At 49.5% G+C, this 17,912-nt stretch overlaps 1 protein-coding gene across 4 annotated transcripts; it reads left to right on the forward strand.

The window, feature by feature from the left end:
* Window positions 1-1,201: 1,201 nt before the first annotated feature.
* On the forward strand, window positions 1,202-17,790 carry LOC128830930 (zinc finger protein 282-like). Of its 4 annotated transcripts, none has more exons than XM_054016865.1 (9): window positions 1,202-1,430; window positions 3,010-3,593; window positions 5,492-5,893; window positions 8,661-8,787; window positions 10,485-10,598; window positions 10,783-10,896; window positions 12,905-13,024; window positions 13,624-13,737; window positions 15,519-17,790. In XM_054016865.1, exons 2-9 carry the CDS (start codon window positions 3,240-3,242, stop codon window positions 16,559-16,561), a joined length of 2,388 nt encoding a protein of 795 aa, XP_053872840.1. In that variant the 5' UTR covers window positions 1,202-1,430; window positions 3,010-3,239; the 3' UTR covers window positions 16,562-17,790. The 4 variants fall into 4 exon arrangements, with proteins under 4 accessions (XP_053872840.1, XP_053872841.1, XP_053872843.1 ...); XM_054016866.1 differs by having other exon boundaries at window positions 15,561-17,790; XM_054016868.1 differs by having other exon boundaries at window positions 8,706-8,787.
* The last annotated feature ends 122 nt before the right edge of the window (window positions 17,791-17,912 follow it).

Genomic DNA, 17,912 nt, shown 5'->3' on the forward strand with positions numbered 1-17,912 from the left:
TGTGCAGCAAGGGTTTTTTAAAAAAGTAATTAAAACTCACCCATGCCCTGCTGTTTACAAAATACATGACAATGGCTACGTGGCTGATACACTGCAACTGCTGCTAGTTCCACTAATGATAAACTTCTCACTGTTACCTTGTGCTTTCTCCACTGACCCATCCACTCAGCTGTTGTATTCACCTCTTGATGTGACACCTGAAGGCCGCTCAGAAGCCTCAGTGGGTGTGGAATGCAGTTGTCCATTTACACTGGTGCCTCCAGCAAATTACCCACAAGGGAGCCTGGTGCTGGAGTGAAGGGAAACCAAGGCTGGAGCGTGGATGGGTGTGGTAGGGGGAAAAGGGGAGCGGGAGGGTGAGAGCTGGGAGAGAAGGGGAAAAAGGAGTAGGGCCATAGGTGCTGGAACTTGGGGTGCTACTGTACCCCCTGGCTGGAAGTGGTTTCCATCATACACAGGGTTTACACTTTGGTTCCATGGCTCTCAGCTGCCCCACTATACACATTGTTCCAGCCCCTGAGTAGGGCCCAGATCCACACGGCCATGGATTTCAGGCTTTGAGGACAGGGCCGGCTCTGGCTTTTTTGCCACCCGAGGCAAAAAAGCCTCCCACTGCCCCCCCTCCCCGCCCCGCCGGGAGCACGGCAGGGGAGGGCGGTGAGCCCGCCGCGGCTCCGCTCTCCCCGGCGGCCAGAGCACCGGGGGGAGGGCAGCGAGCCCGGCCGTGACCCCGCTCTCCCTGGGTGAGCGCCGCCCCACTCCAGGTGCCGCCCCAAGCACACGTTTGGAGGGCTGGTGCCTGGAGCCAGGCCTGCCCTGTCTGAGGATGTGGGCTGGAGGCCATGGCTCATGGGTGGGAGGAGAAAAGAGCAGGGGAGACTCACTAGCTGTCCGGGGTTCAGGCTGACAGACTGTCACAGGGAAGGAGGGGGGAGGGGGCCCCTTTCTTCTGTCACCCACAGGTGCTAAAACTCTCACCTGCACGGAGGGTGACCGGAGTCCCTCAGTTAAAGGAACCGCCTATTAGTTCATGGCTTTGCCCCGAGGGGGGCCACCCGTCCCCGTCCCCGCTCTGAAGACGTGTTGACTGACACGTGTGTGACACCCGCTAACGAAAGTTCCAGGGCAACAAAGCGGCAGCCGCGGCCGGGGCCAAGTTTCCTCCGCCAGGGGCCGCTGCCGGCCCGCTCCGCCCCGCCGCTCCCGGGCCCCGGCAGCCAGGCCGCGGCTCCCCCCGGCGGCGCTCGCTCTGCTCCGCTCCGCCCGGCAGCGGGGCCGGGACCTGCCCGTGGCGAGGCGAGGCGAGGCGAGGCGAGGCGGCGCCGGGACTCTGCCCAGCCCGGAGCGGGAGCGGAGCTCGGCCGGGCCGGGCCGGGCCCGCTGGAGAAGCCCCGCCCGGGGGGGCCATGGCCGAGCGGGCCGCTGCCCAGGTAAGGGCCCGGCGCTGGGGCGCTGCGGTACGGTAGCCCCGGTGCCTGGCCCGTGGGCTCCGTGCAGAGCCGGGGCACGTTTGCCCAGCGCCCCCCGGCTCCCGCAGGGATTGGCTCGAGACCCCTTGGGCCGGGGGGGGCGCCCCTGACTTCCAGCCCTGGGGGGCGCGGGGCTGTGGGCCCCCTGCCCCGGGGCGCAGTTAACACCCCGCTTCCTAGCGCTAGCCAGGGCGGCCCTAGCACTGCCACTCCCCGTGTAGCCGGGCAGGGGGAAGGCCAGCAAGGAAATGCCTGGATTTAGGGTGACCAGACAGCAAGTGTGAAAAATCGGGATGGGGGTGGGGGGGTAATAGGAGCCTATATAAGAAAAAGACCCCAAAATCAGGACTGTCCCTATAAAATCGGGACATCTGGTCACCCTACCTGGATTCCTGGTTCGCGCCTCCGCTCACCTGCCTCAGGTGGGCTTTGGCGCTTGGGCAGGAGGGTAGTGGTCAGGGCCTGGCAGCTGCAGGGGGTGTTCACAGGGCACCAGCATCGCTTTCCGCAGGAAGCCCAGTGCAGTGTCCAGAGCGTTATCTAATGTCAGCAGGCTGGGTTCTATTTCGGACACTGCTACCGACTTGAGTGAGTTATTTCCAGGGCTTAATTTGTAATGAAAGTGGTGCTGGGGCTCAAGTAAATAGGTGCCGGGGTGTAAGCAATTTTTTGACTTTCATAACTGACCTGGCAAGGACAGAGGTGCTGGGGATATGAACTGCTAAGCCTAGAGGTGCCAGGGCCGGCTCTGACACAAATTAAGCACTGGTCATTTCATCCCTGACAGCCTGGCACACAGAAGCTGTAAACTGGGAGTGGGACTAGATTCTTATTTCTCACATAAGGATTTTGAAAATGCATTAATTGTTCTTAAAGTGCTCTGATGTGCAGGGTTGAAAGACTCTTGATTGGTAGGGGAGGAGCACAGTAGTTTGAACAGGTTGGGCCCAATGTTGAAAACTTTTAGATGTGCAAGTTTCACGTGCAGTTATGATTGTGCGCACAAACTGCGTAACTGCCAATGTTGTGTACGGTGTAGTTGTAGCCGTGTTGGTCCCAGGATATTAGAGAGACAAGGTGGGTGCAGTAATATCTTTTATTGGACCAACTTCTGTTGGTGAGAGAGAGGGTGACCAGATGTCCCGATTTTATAGGGTCAGTCCTGATTTTTGGGTCTTTTTCTTATATAGGCTCCTTTTACCCCCCTACCCCCTGTCCCAATTTTTCACACTTGCTGTCTGGGCACCCTAGTGAGAGAGACAAGCTTTTGAGCCACACAGAGCTCTTCTTCAGGTCTGGGAAATGAATGGAAATGACCAGAACCAGGCATATGCATGTGCAGTTACCTGGACTGTGTGTATGTAATTGTGAACTCATTTTGTATGGGCAGTTCCACACCTAACTTTTTCAAAACCAGGCTCGTAAAGCATTGCATAATTTTGTATTTAAAAGAAGTAACTGAATATTTGCATGCACTTGGTGTGGCTACACATCATCATTATAGTTATGTGCATGAAAGGGTTTTCTCTCTGCTTTTTAGGTGTCATTCAAATAAAAAGCCAAGGCGTTTGAAGAAGGGGGTGTTCTCGCGTCTTTGGATTCTGAGCGTTACACTGAACAGCTACAGTGTAAGAACTGTACTAGGAGACAAGGGATGCAACAACTCCCAGAGCTACTTAGAAACCTTTGAAGCCTCTTTCCTAACAGATCAGCTGGAGGAATCTCTAGAACTTGCCTGCTAGTGCCATTGTAACGTATACGTTACAAACCATGCCAGCCCGCTGCGTAGTGGCCAGGTGTTCCAACACCACCCAAGACGGTGTATCCTTGTTCAAATTTCCAAAAGACCCTCATGTTAGGAGCCTTTGGGACAGATTTGTTCGGATGAAGAGAGCAGACTGGAGAGGGGGACACGACCGCTCGCTGATCTGCTCCGCGCACTTCACGGATGAGTGCTTTGACATTTCAAGTGTGACGCAAAAAAAATTAGAATTTGGAAAGCGGTTACTTCTAACCAAAACAGCGGTTCCAACTCTGAACGTTTGCCCGAATGTGAACGGGAACCCACAGTCCCTATCGCAACCAAAAGGAAGAGGAGCCTTCCGGAAAAAAATCATCCAAGAGGTACCTAAATGTTGGTTGATAAATAACACTATGTGTTTATATTGAGAGGAAGAACAGATTCATGCCTGAAGCAAAGGATTGAGTGCCAGGAGTCATGGTTTCTGTTCCCACTTCTGTACTGACTTGCTATGTGATTTTTGGACAGGCCACTTGACCTCAGTTTCTCTGTCTCTACATGGGGAATAATACTTATGCCTCCCTGAGGTGGTTATGAGTCTTAATGTGTCTGTATTGGTAAATTGCTTTGAGATCCTCCAAGAGAAATGCAAAGTATTGGGATTAGAACTGGGTGAATATTTGTTGCCAAACTCTATGTGGAATTAGCTGGTTTTAGATTTTCGGAAACTTTGGCAAAAATGTAGCAGGTTTTTTTGGGGGGGAAAGTTGGTTGAGACAAAAAGAGGTGAGTGAAACTTCAACCTGGAGGATCTCTGCAGGCCTAGAGAAATGAGCACAGGCCTGTGACCCCTGAACCCTATTTCCATGTCTACTACTGACTGGCCTTAATAATCCTTTACACTTCTCTAGTGCTTTATAAGCAGGGTTCACGGCAGTCTTCTGTTTAATTGGGAGGGTGATAAATGGAGGTTCATGCTCTCACACACCTAGCTCTCCCGATGCTCTGGCCTGTATTTAAACTGCTGGACCACAATGCTCTTGAGGCAAGTTTCTTATCCCAAGCAGGTCTCAGTTTTCCCATCTGTAAAAACAGTGATAATCATGCTTTATTTAGGAAGCCAAGTAAGTTTGATGACTGAGGAGATCTTAAATCCTGTGTGCTTTCAGATTTTTAATACCCCATTTTACCGAGGGGAAAACTAGGACACAGTGAAATGATTTGCCTAGGAAGCACAGTGGTCTAGGGCATTAGGTATTGTTTGGGGATGGTTCTGGAAAAACCTCAAGTTAGTGACAAGGACATGAGGAGAAGAAGGGGACGTGGATTCAAATGTTGGTCCAGACATTTTTACTGTATGTCCTTGTGCAAGTTGCTTAACATTTCTAAATGCTGGAGATAAGGATACTTACCTACCTACCTGGGGTGTTGTGAGATTTAAGTTTGTACAGACTGTAGCACCGAGTTTGTACAGTTAGTTTGTTCCCATCCCGTCTGGTCACTGCTGGGATATAGCGCCATCTCCTGACGGGATAAATGTTGGTGCGCAGATGGGCCATAAGAGAGAGCGAGAGACCCAGAGTATGTCCACGCTTTGAGTTGGTTGTGTGATTCCCATTTTAAGGAGGCATATTTGCACTAGCTCTGATCGAGTTAGCATGCTAAAAATAGAGCACAGTTGTGGTGGTGCAAGCAGTGGGAGAGGCGAGCCCCCTGGAGTGTGTGCCGCTGGACTTGGGCAGTGTGTCTTCAGAACGGCTAGCGCTTCCTGCTACTCACTGCTGACACTTCACTTCTCTAGAGCTAGCGCTAGTATGTCTCTTCGCGCAGGGAATTCCCCCTCCAGCTCCAGTGCGGACATCCCCTGGGAGTGTCTGGGGCCCTGTGGCAAGGAGACCTCATGCCAGGCTCATTAATTCTCTTCTCATAAGACTGTTGTAGTGATTGACTCTTGTTTGTAAATGAACGTGATTAGAAAAGCTCTTGCCTTATATTGCAGTTTTCCTCAAACAAATTAGGACAAAACCCGAGATGCATGGGACATTTCAGTTCAATGCCATTCCCATTGACCCTTATAAATGAGGATTATAATGAAAATGTCAGCAGCTTTTTAACCATCACTTCTGGAATGTGAGCCGATGATGATGATAAAGATGCAACCCTTGAACAGTCTGGGCGGCCTATTGCATGTGAGCGGCTGCTTGTCCTGTTTCTTTGTAGCTAACTTTGCCGATAGGGAACGTGACCTCAACTCTGTTTTCATTTTCTGTCCTTGAAACAGGCTGATGAATGGGAGGTGGAATCGCAGCCCCTGGCCGCCTTACATCCACCAGTCCTCCCTGAGCAAACGTCTGTACAAGAAACACCACCTCCAAGTGCAGAGGCTTCCCTTCGGACTGTATTAGCCGCAGTCCAAGCTGTTGAGAAGAAATTAGATTCTCATGCCACGAGGTTGCTGGGTCTGGAAGGGAGAATGTGGATGGCTGAAAAAAAACTAATAGGCTGTGAGAGAACTGTAGTGGAGTTTGGGAACCAGCTGGAGAGTAAATGGGCCGTGCTGGGAACTCTGATCCAGGAGTACGGGCTGCTGCAGAGGAGGCTGGAGAACATGGAGAACCTGCTGAAGAACAGGAACTTCTGGATCCTGAGGCTCCCCCCAGGCACTAAGGGGGAGGTGCCCCAGGTAACTAGTATTATCTGAATGGTGGTAATGCCTAAGAGCCCCAGTCATGGACCAGGACCCTACTGTGGCAGGTGCTGTACAAACACAGAACAAAAAGACAGTCCCTGCCCCAAGGAATCTACAATAGAAATATCGGACGAGATGGAACCGGGGATACAGACAAGGAGACATTTCTTAGGGAGATATACCTATCTCCTAGAACTGCAAGGGACCCCGAAAGGTCATCGAGTCCAGCCCCCTGCCTTCACTAGCAGGACCAAGTACTGATTTTGCCCCAGATCCCTAAGTGGCCCCCTCAAGGATTGAACTCACAACCCTGGGTTTAGCAGGCCAATGCTCAAACCACTGAGCTGTCCCTCCCCTCCCTTGTTGATGTGCTTGTTGATGTGATTTGATGGGCAGTGGAGTGATGCAGAGAAGGGGGTGACATGGTCAAAGCGATGAGCTAGGAAAATAAGCATTATAGCAGCACATCTCCACTAGCACTAAGGAGGCGGAAGTCAGCCTAGAGTAGAAGAGATGGTCTTGTAGTTAATGCACAGGTCTGGGAATCGAGATCTGGGTCTAGTTATTATTTAGTCCTGCCTTGAGTGCAAGGGACTGGACTAGATGACCTCCTGAATCCCTTCCAGTCCTACCCTGCTATAATTCTATGATTCATTTCCCAGATCTGTCGCAAACTTTCTGTGTGATCTTGGACATGCCTCTTAACTTTTCTGAGCCTCATCTTTAAAATGGGGATGACATTTACCTCCTGCACAGGGGTACCTGAGGCTTAAGCCACCAGTATTAGTAAGGCATTTTTAGTGCTTCATATGGAAGGGGCCGTACCATGTTAAAAGATGTATTAAGTAAGTCCCTTCTATTACCAGATACACAAGGGATTTTTTTCACAGGCCCGTTCTTTTCCCCCATCCAATCTCTGTCTTCTCTGTTCTAAAAGTGCTCAGATTTGATGGGGCTTCAGAGGGTTTTTCGAGCCAACCGCCGCGCTGATCAGAACTAGTTAGACAACTTTCACCCCACGCCCTTCTCATGCTGGTGGGAGCAGTTTGGGGGGGGAAAAGGGAGGGAATGGAAGAACAAATCTAACATCTGGAAAAACCTCTCCAGATTAAGGAAAGCACAGAAGCCCAAAGTTCATAGCCAGAGAAGGGAGAAGGAACCCCCACTGTCTGTCTATTTTAGGTACTTATATGGCCCTGGATGAGAGTGCCTCTCCAGCTTTTAATGTATGTATCCTCACAACACCCCAGTGAGGTTGAGCAGTGCTATAATCCCCAGGTGTAAATCTCAGGCACACAGAGACTGAGATTTGCCCAAGGTTCCACAGAATATTCATGGAAGAACAAGAATTGAACCCCGGCTAGCGCTGTAACCACTGGACTAGCCTTCCGGTCTGCTCTTACCTGCTCTTTTCAGTTTTTGACTTTCCCCACTGCCTCTTTGCCATTTGAGAGCCTTCCTCTGCAGCACTCTGCACTTCTCTCAGGCAGAGCCCTCTGGGCCTGTGCATTTCAAAATGTTCCCCTCTTATCCCAGAGACCAGTTGAGCAGTTCTAATGAGCCTACCAGCCCGAAAGAGGTGGATTTTCCACACTCAAACTTTTCTTGTGTGTGTGAAACCCTACTTTGCCTCTCTCTGGTACGCTTTCCTGTCTGTTCTTCAGTGTGCCTTCAGAAACTTTGCTACACCTGGGAGAGAATTGTATAAATGGACCCATGAACAGAGGGGTGCAAATGGGAACTGCCTAGATCGGTTAACGTCCGTGTTACTCAAATGTAATGTTATGAAATTCCAACACTGTGAAAACAATCCATTCATATGTGCTCAGTTAATGCACCTTATTGATGGGCATTTACTGTGCCTGTCAGCTGAGTATGGTTCCTTGGAGCTGTTCAGTCAGATTCAGTCAATGTTAGTTAGACTCTTCTCACTGGAAAATCAAAGGTGCTTAAGCTGCAGATTGCAAAGTGAATCATTTTTATTGGATTAAACTCCCATTATCCTGCATGAGAGTGGATGGGTGGTTATGGGCTCAGACATTCTCTGCAGACAGGCATCCAATCACGGAAACCACTGGCACAGCTAGCGCTAACTGGTCCCTGGTTGGCAGATGGAAAAGTCAACGTCTGACTGGGCTGCAGACACGGAACGACCCTGTTCTTTAAATGTGATCCTTCCAGATGACAGTAAAGATGGGGGTGCCATTGCTTGCTCTGTGAATTAATAGAGGAGCTCAATGTTAGATTTGCTTTTATGAACAATTACCGGTAATTTAGAGATGGGCATGAACCAGAGCTCTGGTTTTAAGCATCCTGTTGCTATAATGGACAGAACAAAACCCCACATTCAGAAGAGTCCCAAACTGCAATGTTTGCAACCCAACATTTCCCTAAATCTGCATGTTCAAAGATAATCTGTGATAAACTCTCTGCTTCTCACGTGTTTCTGCAGCACCTAGGACAAGAGAGCTGGATCTTGACTGGAGCCCCTGGGACCTACTGTCATGTTAAATAATAACAATGTCAAGCTGCAAACTCTGACCCCTGGATGGGGCCAGATCCTCAGCTAGTGGAACTAGGCAGAGCTGCTTTGAAGTCAGAGGAGTATTGCTGATTTATACTAGCTGAATATCTGGCCCATAGTATCTTGATTGTGGCTAAACTCAAATTAAATTAACTTTAAAACATTCTTAGAGTTAAAATAAAAAGGAGGGTGTGACAGAGTCAGAAGGTGGTGGGTGTCTCCCCCTTGTGATTTCAGGTGCCGGTGACATTTGATGACATCTCAGTCTATTTCAATGAGCAGGAATGGAAAAGCTTGAGTGAATGGCAGAAGGAGCTTTACAAGAACACGATGAAGGGGAATTATGAGACCCTGATCTCACTGGGTAAGGATCCGTTTTCACTCCTTTATTAGAAGTGGTGAGATCTTTCATGGACTGGATTTCCTCCCGCTCACAGTTCCTTAGGTTTTTTTTGCTGGGCCAATGCCATTAGTCTTCCAGATTTTTAGGAAAGCTCAAGTTCCTCACATCCTTCTGTGGAAGAAGTACCAAAATATACACTGTTGGGCCTTAGGCCACCACTTCCTCTTATCCCATACTAGAAGCACAGTGGGATCTACATGTTCAAGTTCAATCTAGATACAGAAAGTTGCTAGTTTCCATGTCAGCTGTTGATGCAAAATCTCTCCAAAGAGAAACAACTGAAGAGTCAAGTCCAGGGTAATATAAACCCCAAGCAGGTGCAGATCCAGGGGAAGCATAAACCAGTTAGCACTGAGGATCCCGTCTGCACTGGGGAAGGAACAGTGCTTTAACTGGCATTGTGGGTTTTCCCCCCAGCATGACTGATTTTGTGTGGACAGGGACAGAATAGCTAATTAAAATTCACCGTTCTTGAGGAATTGTTGTTGCCCTCGGTGACTAAAGATGATGCTGATAACAGTGTTACGTTGGGGTCTAAAAGGCCGATGTGAGAGTGTCAGTCCTTTCCTCATCGAGGGCATCTGTAGCTCCGTATTGAGGAAGGGATTACGCTCTGTGCCTGCCGAATCCGCTGCTATGTATGACTCAGCACCTCAGGATCATGATCTGAGTAACCCCATCCCCGATTGCTCGCCAGCGCGATCTGTCTATTGCTGACAACTCCCAGCTGCAATGTTGCACTGCTTCAGATTGTGCTGCAGTGTGTCCTTGAAGCGTTTCTTCTGGCTGCCTCGTGTACGGTTACCCGCTTCCAGTTTTCCATTCCACAGCTGCTTTGGCATTCTGGTGTCCTCCATCCTCAACAGCATAGCTGTGATGCGATGAGCATGCGTCAATCCCTGTGGAGTTGCTCTGTTCTTGAGTAATATGCTGTATTGACATACAATAACTCTTGCATATAGGGACCCTTTCCCCCTTGGACAAATGACTGTATGGTGTAAAGAATGCTTGGAACCACTTAGAGTCCAACTCCCAGCCCCTGCTAGGAACAGAGGAGGAGGGTGTTGAATGATCGCTTCACATCCCCCACAGTAAACACCATCCCACAGTCCAACTCAGGCTCTGGCATCAAGCCTCGAAATAACCAGCCATTCAGTCATTCCCAAAGGAGAACGTAGAATGAACCTCCTCCATTGAAAGAGCTTCCAAGATCTTCCCCGGAATCTGGCCTCTCTGGAGCAGTGTCAGCAGTTTGGATGATGAATCCAGGCTATTCGTCCCAGCCTCATTATCCATAACATGGGGAGCGAAAAGAACCAGCGTTTGGGCAGTAGAGACAATGGGGCCCTGATCTTGTTTGGAGCCTCTCGGTGCTATTATATTGCAGGTAATAACAGCGATGACTGGGGAAGTTAATGGGCCTACTCACAGCAGTAAGTGCTGTGCTTGGTAGTAAGCACCTGCAGGATTGGCCCCTCACTAGACAATGTTTAAGTAAACCAGGTTCTACCTTTCATTGAAACTGATTGGTTATAAATGTGATATTGTTTTTAATAGCTAATGAATATCTCAGTTGAAAGGATTCTTTTAATCCCTGTGTAACTGATCTGAATAGAACATCCTACCGTATCCCACCTAATATCCTCTCCCATGAACAGACTATGCTGTTTCTAAACCTGACATCCTGTCCCGGATAGAGCGAGGGGAGGAGCCGTATATCGGGGATCCGCAGGCCTCTGAAGAAAGGAAAATCTCTATTGAACCATGTGTCAGTGAGTAATGGATTAAAATACAGTAATTTAGAAAGAGCACGGGAAGGACAAAGCGAGAACCAAAGTTCTCGTGACCCTCGGTGGTTCTAGCTTTCAGACATTGTAATGTGTTGCCAGCAGCTAAACAGATATTCGATAAACACAATGGAATTCTCTCTCTTTCCTCTCCCTCCCCCCCGAGCAGATTCTCCCGTTGCTGCACCTGGCCGGTTGTGCCAGACCGAACAAGGTGCAGAGCTGTGTGTCGGGGAACAGGGCGATGCTAAGGAAAGAGGTGTCCCTGCAGACCGCAGCACAGGTCAGTAATGGACTGAAACCATTCCAAAGGGTAAGATTCACCTCTTCAGACAGGGCACCTGCACAAAGGCTACACATCCCGTAAGTCCCATTGGGCTTGTGCTGTCCTGCTACACAGGGGTGAGTGAAGTAAAAAGTGGCAATTCTGCCCAAGCCTGACACCAATTGAATGCAACAGTAACAAGAAAAAACACATTTTCCGACTTACATTATTTTTGGTTGGTTAGCTGCTCTTGTAACTCGACAGTGGCTCACATTTGGGCCTCAACAACTAAAAGAAATTAAAGCTGTTGGAACAGCCAGAGTCAGACCAAATCAATTCCTTGGTCGCCTGCTGAACAGCTGTTCTCAAACTACGCTTGGAGTTGTGAGTTAGTGAAGAGGAAAAAGTGCGAGATGTTCGTATCAGTGGGGTAAAATAAATGCCTCTGAAATAGACACATTGATTGACAGCAAAATGAAGGTAATGGTGCGGGAGTAATCAGATCTACCTCAATTTACAGTATCTAATGCCAGCTTTTAACCACTGCCTAACAGCATGCATGCACTTACCACTCTACATTTAACATGTTTGATAGAAGGAAAGTTATTGATCTTCTGTCAAAATGCATGATAACGGGTAGAAATATTTACCTCCAAATACCCATCTCCTTATACCTGCTTGCACAGTGTGATCAGAGATGAAAAAAGTGGTGGGATTCTTCCCAAGACCCACTTCCAACCTCCGCTTTGCCATTTTGTGACTCCACAATGGATGACTCAGTTCATTACGTGATACTTCCCCTTTTTTTTCCTTGTGAGCTTTGATCAGCTGTGAAAGTTTAAAATGTTGGGAGTTCAGTTGCCATCAGTAGTCTCCAGAGGCAACACCTTGTCAATTTGAATAGGAGCAGTGTGTATCTTTCCAAGCTATTGTTTCAAGCTGTTTGCACGCTCAAGCAGATATAATTGTGTTGATTAAATTCAGTCGGCATGCCACCATGAGTGCCAGAATTTGTATTTATTTATTTATTTATTTATTTTTAAATGAAAGCTTAGATTCTGAAGCACAAGGTAACAGCAACTAGGAAATGTGGGCAGGCTGTCGTAGCCACTACAGACCGACCCAATTCAACCTCTCCTTATATATACCTGTACAGTACCTTCTAATTTAGCTAAGGCATTTGTAATACTCCCACTCTGTACTGATAGCATCAAGCCATATGTATAATACTATCTCTTTATCTATACCTGTGCCATTTATCGTGTGCTTGTATATACCTATTGTCTTTTGTATCACCAAGATCGCCTATACCTTCCCTTTTGCTAGTGTGTAGTTCAAAGCAAAGTTAGGGCTTGATGCAGAAATTGTTGGGTGATTTTCTTTGGTCTGCATTATGCAGGAGGTCAGGCAAGATATAATGGTCCCTTCTGGCATTAAAAATCTATGAATCTGAATACTTCAGTGTGGTTTGATGCGCTGTCTAGAGTCTGCAGCACTATCTAAATGATTTTTAACAATGACCTAAAGCTCTGTAATGTTGCACATGTGGTTATACCAATTGCCCACCTTTCGTCTTACCTCTGTGAGCATTCTCCGGATATCCACCGAGCGTAAAGAAAGAGAAACTAGCCTGCCAACAAAACCTTTGCTGGCTTCTACAGATTGTGTAATTCCCTGTCCATCTTGGGTATTTCTAGTGTGTCCATTGCTGGAGTAGCTAGGCCCTTTTATCATTTTCTACCATATCTATTTATATTTCTACAGCATCCATCGCTGCACTAAAGCACTTGTTACATAGTCAAGAGATATGAGAACACTTTCCAGAGTCTCCCCTTCTCTGTGAAACTGTCTTGGGGACTAATCTCTGCCCGTGTCAGCACTTAATAGGAAGGGATGGACAATCATGATGTTATTTCTAGTTTAGCCCTTGCGTGTGTGTGTCCAGATTAAAATCGCTCCAGGTGCTTGGTAAGAATGAGTCAGTGAGGTATATGAATAAAACACAGCCTCTATTTCCTCTTTCCAGGAACCAATTACACAGTCTCCGGCTGTGATGTTTTATCATGGATTAAACGAGAGGAACAGTCCAGTGCTGAGAATCAAGAACGCGTTGGGGAAGGAGAGCTCTCGACAGACCCCAGTGCTGGTGAGTGATGTGCTAAGCTGCCCAAATGGAGTGAAATCCAGTGAAACCTTTGGCCCAGACTCTGGCTGGTCCCTGGACAGATGAGCAAGAGATTATAGTGCAAGGAGCCTTCTCCTATCCTGGCAGTTGCAATCCTTGGTGCTGAGGTTGCTTCCTACTAGTCCCCCAGTGAGCTGTACCCCCAAAAGGAGACAATAGGTCCTTACCCCCTCCCCCCACCACTTCCACACCATCAGCAGGGCTGGCCAGCAACAGAGGTGAGTGCATGCTGCTCCCGCCAAAGGGCTGGTGCAGACTCTGGGCTCCCAGGGAGCTCGCCTGGGGCAATGCTGTTCTGCACAGCTCCATGCCTATCGGTACCACCTGCCCCTTTATGGACTCAGCCATCACCTTTGGATTTCCACCCCTCTCAAGTTCTCCCGGCTCTGAGCCCTTCTGCATTTGTTTCCTCTGGCTCCTCAGTGAAATGTTTGTAGCCAAGCAGAATGCGTGTCTCCTCCAGCCCAGAAACAGCACTGGGTTCCGATCAGTTTACGTTTCCTTGTGTATTGTTTGTGGAGATCAGCAAAGCAATACGTTACTCTGTCTGCCATGAACAGGACGCGCAGCTTCTGCACGTGACGCTTTCTGCCGGAGGGACGTCGAGGAAGAGCCAAGTGTGCCGGATATGCAGGTGTTGGAGGAAAAGCGACTCCATACAGAGCTCTGCGCAGGTGAGATGGATTGTAATAACTTCGATAGGCTGTGAAATAACAGCTGGAAATCCTCTTTCCCTCAAATCCAGGAGACGATTTGCAATCTCGACACTGTCAAAGGCAACTATTACAAGAGAAATGCTGTTTCCTAAGCTTGACAGTCGCATGATGTAGCTGAGTTAACATTATCAGAATCTTCACCTTTGCACCTAGTTCTTAGATCAAAACTGTGAGCCCAGCATTGCATTAACACAAGACTTATTTTGCATTTAATTTCTTTTTTCTTTTCTTTTAAAAAGACAGAAAAGAGGAAAAAAATAGGAGAGGCGGGAGAAGCTACCTGTGCTGCTATTGAGATGTGTCTGTCGGGTTTTTGCAACTCCGTACGTTGTGTTTGTTCGCAGCACTCTCAGTAAATCTATCAAATGCCTGGCAGCAGCATGGGACAGGGTAGCACAGTGTCAACTCTGCAGCTGTATTGAATCACGGACTAACTATTTAATAGACATTTTTACAGCACGTTCACAAAAAACACTTTTTATGTGTTATGACTTTACTGTTTAAAACTCTCCCCCCCCCCCCCCAAATGAACTAAGCAGTTATTCCTCACTGACTAGCCACACGTGACATTTGAAATGGGCTAGATCCTCCGCTGTTGTAAACTGGTGGAACTCCATCAAGGTCAATGGAGGAATCATAGGTGCCGACTTCTACTGGCGCCGGTGGATGCTCGACACCGCCCCCCGGCCCTGCCCCCTCCCACCCCCATTCCAACCCCTTCCCCAAAGTCTCCGCCGACTCCTTCCCCAAATCCCCACCCCAGCCCCATGCCTTCCCCGCCTCCTCCCCTGAGCGCGCCACGTTCCCGCTCTTTCCCCCTCCCTCCCGGAGCTTGCTACAGCTGTTTGGTGGTGGCAAGCGCTGGGAGGTAGGCGGAGGAGCGGGGTTGTGGCGTGCTCAGGGGAGGAGACGGAGGTGGGGCAGGGCAGGGAGCTTGGGATTTTTCCCCGTGGATGCTCCAGCCCCGGAGCACCCATGGAGTCGGCGCCTATGGGAGGAATGACAATTTATCCCAACTGAGAATTTGACCCACAAGTTTAAGATACTACTTAGCGCCAATATCAGCAGCAAAATTACAAAACTGAGAAGGTTAATTATCTTTTTTTCCATAAATGTCCAGACAGATCTCACTCAAACTTTTGGAAGGGTGGAAAAAGAAATCTCCTTTGGTTTCAGACCATGTATGAAAAGTTTCAGGGCAAAAGGGTAACTTTTGAAGACTGAGTTTCTGAAAATAGGATTATCATGGGAACACAATTACAACCTTAACTAAATAGTTTTTGCTCTCCAGTTGTCTAGACCTTCTGGACTCAGCGCTGACCCTTCATACGCCCTGGTACTTAAATACACCCTTTTCCCAGAGCTCCACCCAGTGTGAAGCTTCTGGTTTACAGACAAGTTTTCAGGCCAGAAATCTCTCAGTTTAGATGCTAATGGTCTGACTTTCAGAAGTGCTGAGCAGGAAGGGGGGTTGCTCTGCTGATTTGAAAACCAGGCCCTAGATTGCGTGTGCGCACTCATTATTTATCTTGGGTAAAGTTTTCAAAAGTGCCTAAATCCCAGTTTAAAAAGTTACTAGAAACTTTTTAAACGGGACTAAGTTTCATAAGTCCCCTGGGCTCTTTTGAAAACTGTACCCCTTGTCTACTTTATCGGCCAAGTTCAGTAAGCTGACACGTTTATTTTTTCTGCATCGAGTCACTGAATCAGCTGAGAATTCCTTTCTCTGGCTCACGCAGGCCAAGGGAGGGATGTCTCTGAGTCTCTCTCTATTGCTGCAGATGAGGTGATTGTGATGAAAACGGAGATGCAGGAGCATGAGGAAGATCCTGAAGACTTGGAGCCGCGTGACATGCTCCTGGGAATTTCAGGGGAAAGTGTTTCCCAGAGTCTGGTTGCTACAACAGCCTGGGAGGGTCAGTGCGGCTCTGTAACGCCGCCAAGGAGCCCGGCAGGCATTGTCTTGGAGGAGCCGACTCCACGTGGAAGAGATTTCGGTGGTATCAAGCCTCTCCATGTCCATCAGGCAAGCCACGCGGGAGGGAGGCCGTATATCAGGTGTACTAAGGGTGGGAATTGCTTCCGGTTGAAAGTGAGCTTTGGGAAACAGCCCAGGAGCCGTGCCAGAGAGAGACCTTGTCAGTGCACCGAGTGTGCCAGGACCTTCCGGTGCCATTCGGAGTTCAGCCGCCACTATGCGAGCCACACTGGGGAGAGGCCGTACAAATACACCAGCTGTGAGCAGACCTACAGCCGGAAGTGGTTCCTTCTGAATCACCGACAAGTCCGCGTGGAGGAGAAGCCATTCCAGTGCGTTGTGTGCGGGAAGAGCTTCCGGCTGAAGGGGAGTTTCCTCAGACACCAGCGGGGCCACGGGAAGGAGAATCCCCAGGATTGCACAGAGCACGGCAAGGACTGCAGCTGCCACGCCGAGCTCTGTGCGGGCCAGCGGCTCCAGGCTGGGGGGAAGGCCGGCCAGTGCGCTGAGGGTGGGGAGACGTCTGCTCAGAAGCAGCGTCTGCCCAATGGCCAGCGAGCGTGCTCTGGGCAGAGGTCGTTCCAATGCCCCATCTGCGAGAGGAGCTACAAGGTCAGGGCCAGCTTCCACAAGCATCTGCAGAGCCACGAGACCGGGACGCCCTGCAAGTGTGCAAAGTGCGGGGCTGACTTCCCAGGTACGACGGCACCACAGGATCAGCAGAGGGCAGACCAGACCGAGCAGGCTTCCCCAGGGCAAAGACTGGAGACCGGGAAAACACCAGGGGGTGGGATGGGTGACTAGGTTGTAACTAGCGCATCACGTCCAGACCAGTTCATCCCCGCGCTTGGTAGGCTGGAAAAGCACCCACAACCTCCTGTCGGCCTCAGGGCTGGAGTGTGAGTGGGTGGGGTGGGGCTCTCCATGGCCAATTGTAAATGACCCTGTTGGGCAGCAGTCTAAAGGACTGCTCCCCGGGCATCTCATCTTCCCACAGGCTCCCTGGCCAAACTCGTGAAGAGTGTCTGATCTCTGCTCCGCACCAGCTGACTAAAGCAGGCAAGATTGCAGTGCTTGCGGCAGCCCCCTCTTTGCTCGCTCGACGCTGCAGGGGAGGCAGGATCTGCCGAAGGGCAGGTGGTGTAAAAGCTGCTCTCTAGCTCGCCAGAGCCTGAAGAAATCTGCCTGCATGAAAGAGTTAATTGCTGTAGTTCGGCAAATACCTGGTACCTTCATAGTAAAAACCTCGGAGTGCTGAGTTCAGATCCTTCTTCCTAGGTCTGCCTGACTCCTCCCCTTCTCAGGATCATGCTCCCCCCCGGACCCCTGGAGCGGTCTCCATGTTCTCATCTGCACAGAGCCATTTCTCCTCTCCGAGCTACCCCTGCCCTTTCCTCCTCCTGCCAGTCAATAATCCCCACTGCCGCTCTGTTTTCCTGTGCCGTGTCTTGTCCTAATTCGCTGGTAAACTCTGGGGCCCTGGGGCTGTGTCCGAGTCTAGGTCTGTGCCACCTTGCCGTATAAATGACTTCTAAAAGCATCAGATCGAATGTTCACAAGCTTGCCCCACAGTTCACAGCGAGCTGGGCTGGTGGGGCAGCAGGTCTGGATCCCGAAGAGTAGAGTCAGGGCTAGGGTTTAAGTCAGAGTCAATGGGGCTGAAATCTCATCAGCTGTTCCTGCAAGATTTGTGTCCTAACACCTGCCCTCCTAGTGGGAAGGTGTCGCTGTCCTGCAATGCCGGAGCCCTTCTCTCGCTGGCTCTCCTCCAAAATAGGGTTCTTCTAGTCCAAGGTTCAGACGATAATCTCAGCATTAGGGCTGCACCTGGCCTGTCCTCCTCGAGTTTTGTTTGTTTAGGGTTTTTTTTCTTGCATCTCTCTGTGTGGGTTTTTATAGGGACGTGCGTTCTCACATGTATAATGGCAGCTAAACCCCATCATCGCTCACTGGTGGGAATAGCTGATGATCCTTCCCCACCATGAATGGTTTGCGGGGAATAATGGGGTGTTATGAACACTGAGAAGCTGAACTCGGATAGCGTCAACGAGTCTCCCAATGATGCTACGGTTTGGGAGCAGTTTCATAAATACTCTGAGCATGGAAATTCCAGGTTTGTAAAGTTATGGAAATGGTCCAGTTTTTCTTATGTAAG

Source organism: Malaclemys terrapin, chromosome 2 (assembly GCF_027887155.1).
Source record: "Malaclemys terrapin pileata isolate rMalTer1 chromosome 2, rMalTer1.hap1, whole genome shotgun sequence".
Classification (NCBI taxonomy): domain Eukaryota; kingdom Metazoa; phylum Chordata; order Testudines; family Emydidae; genus Malaclemys; species Malaclemys terrapin.

Coding starts and splice junctions, on each gene's coding strand:
- LOC128830930 (XM_054016865.1), top strand. CDS start 3,240: ATGCCAGCCCGCTGCGTAGTGGCCAGGTGTTCCAACACCACCCAAGAC. Junction 8,788..10,484: donor TGAGACCCTGATCTCACTGG/GTAAGGATCCGT, acceptor TCCCATGAACAG/ACTATGCTGTTTCTAAACCT. Junction 10,897..12,904: donor CCCTGCAGACCGCAGCACAG/GTCAGTAATGGA, acceptor TCCTCTTTCCAG/GAACCAATTACACAGTCTCC.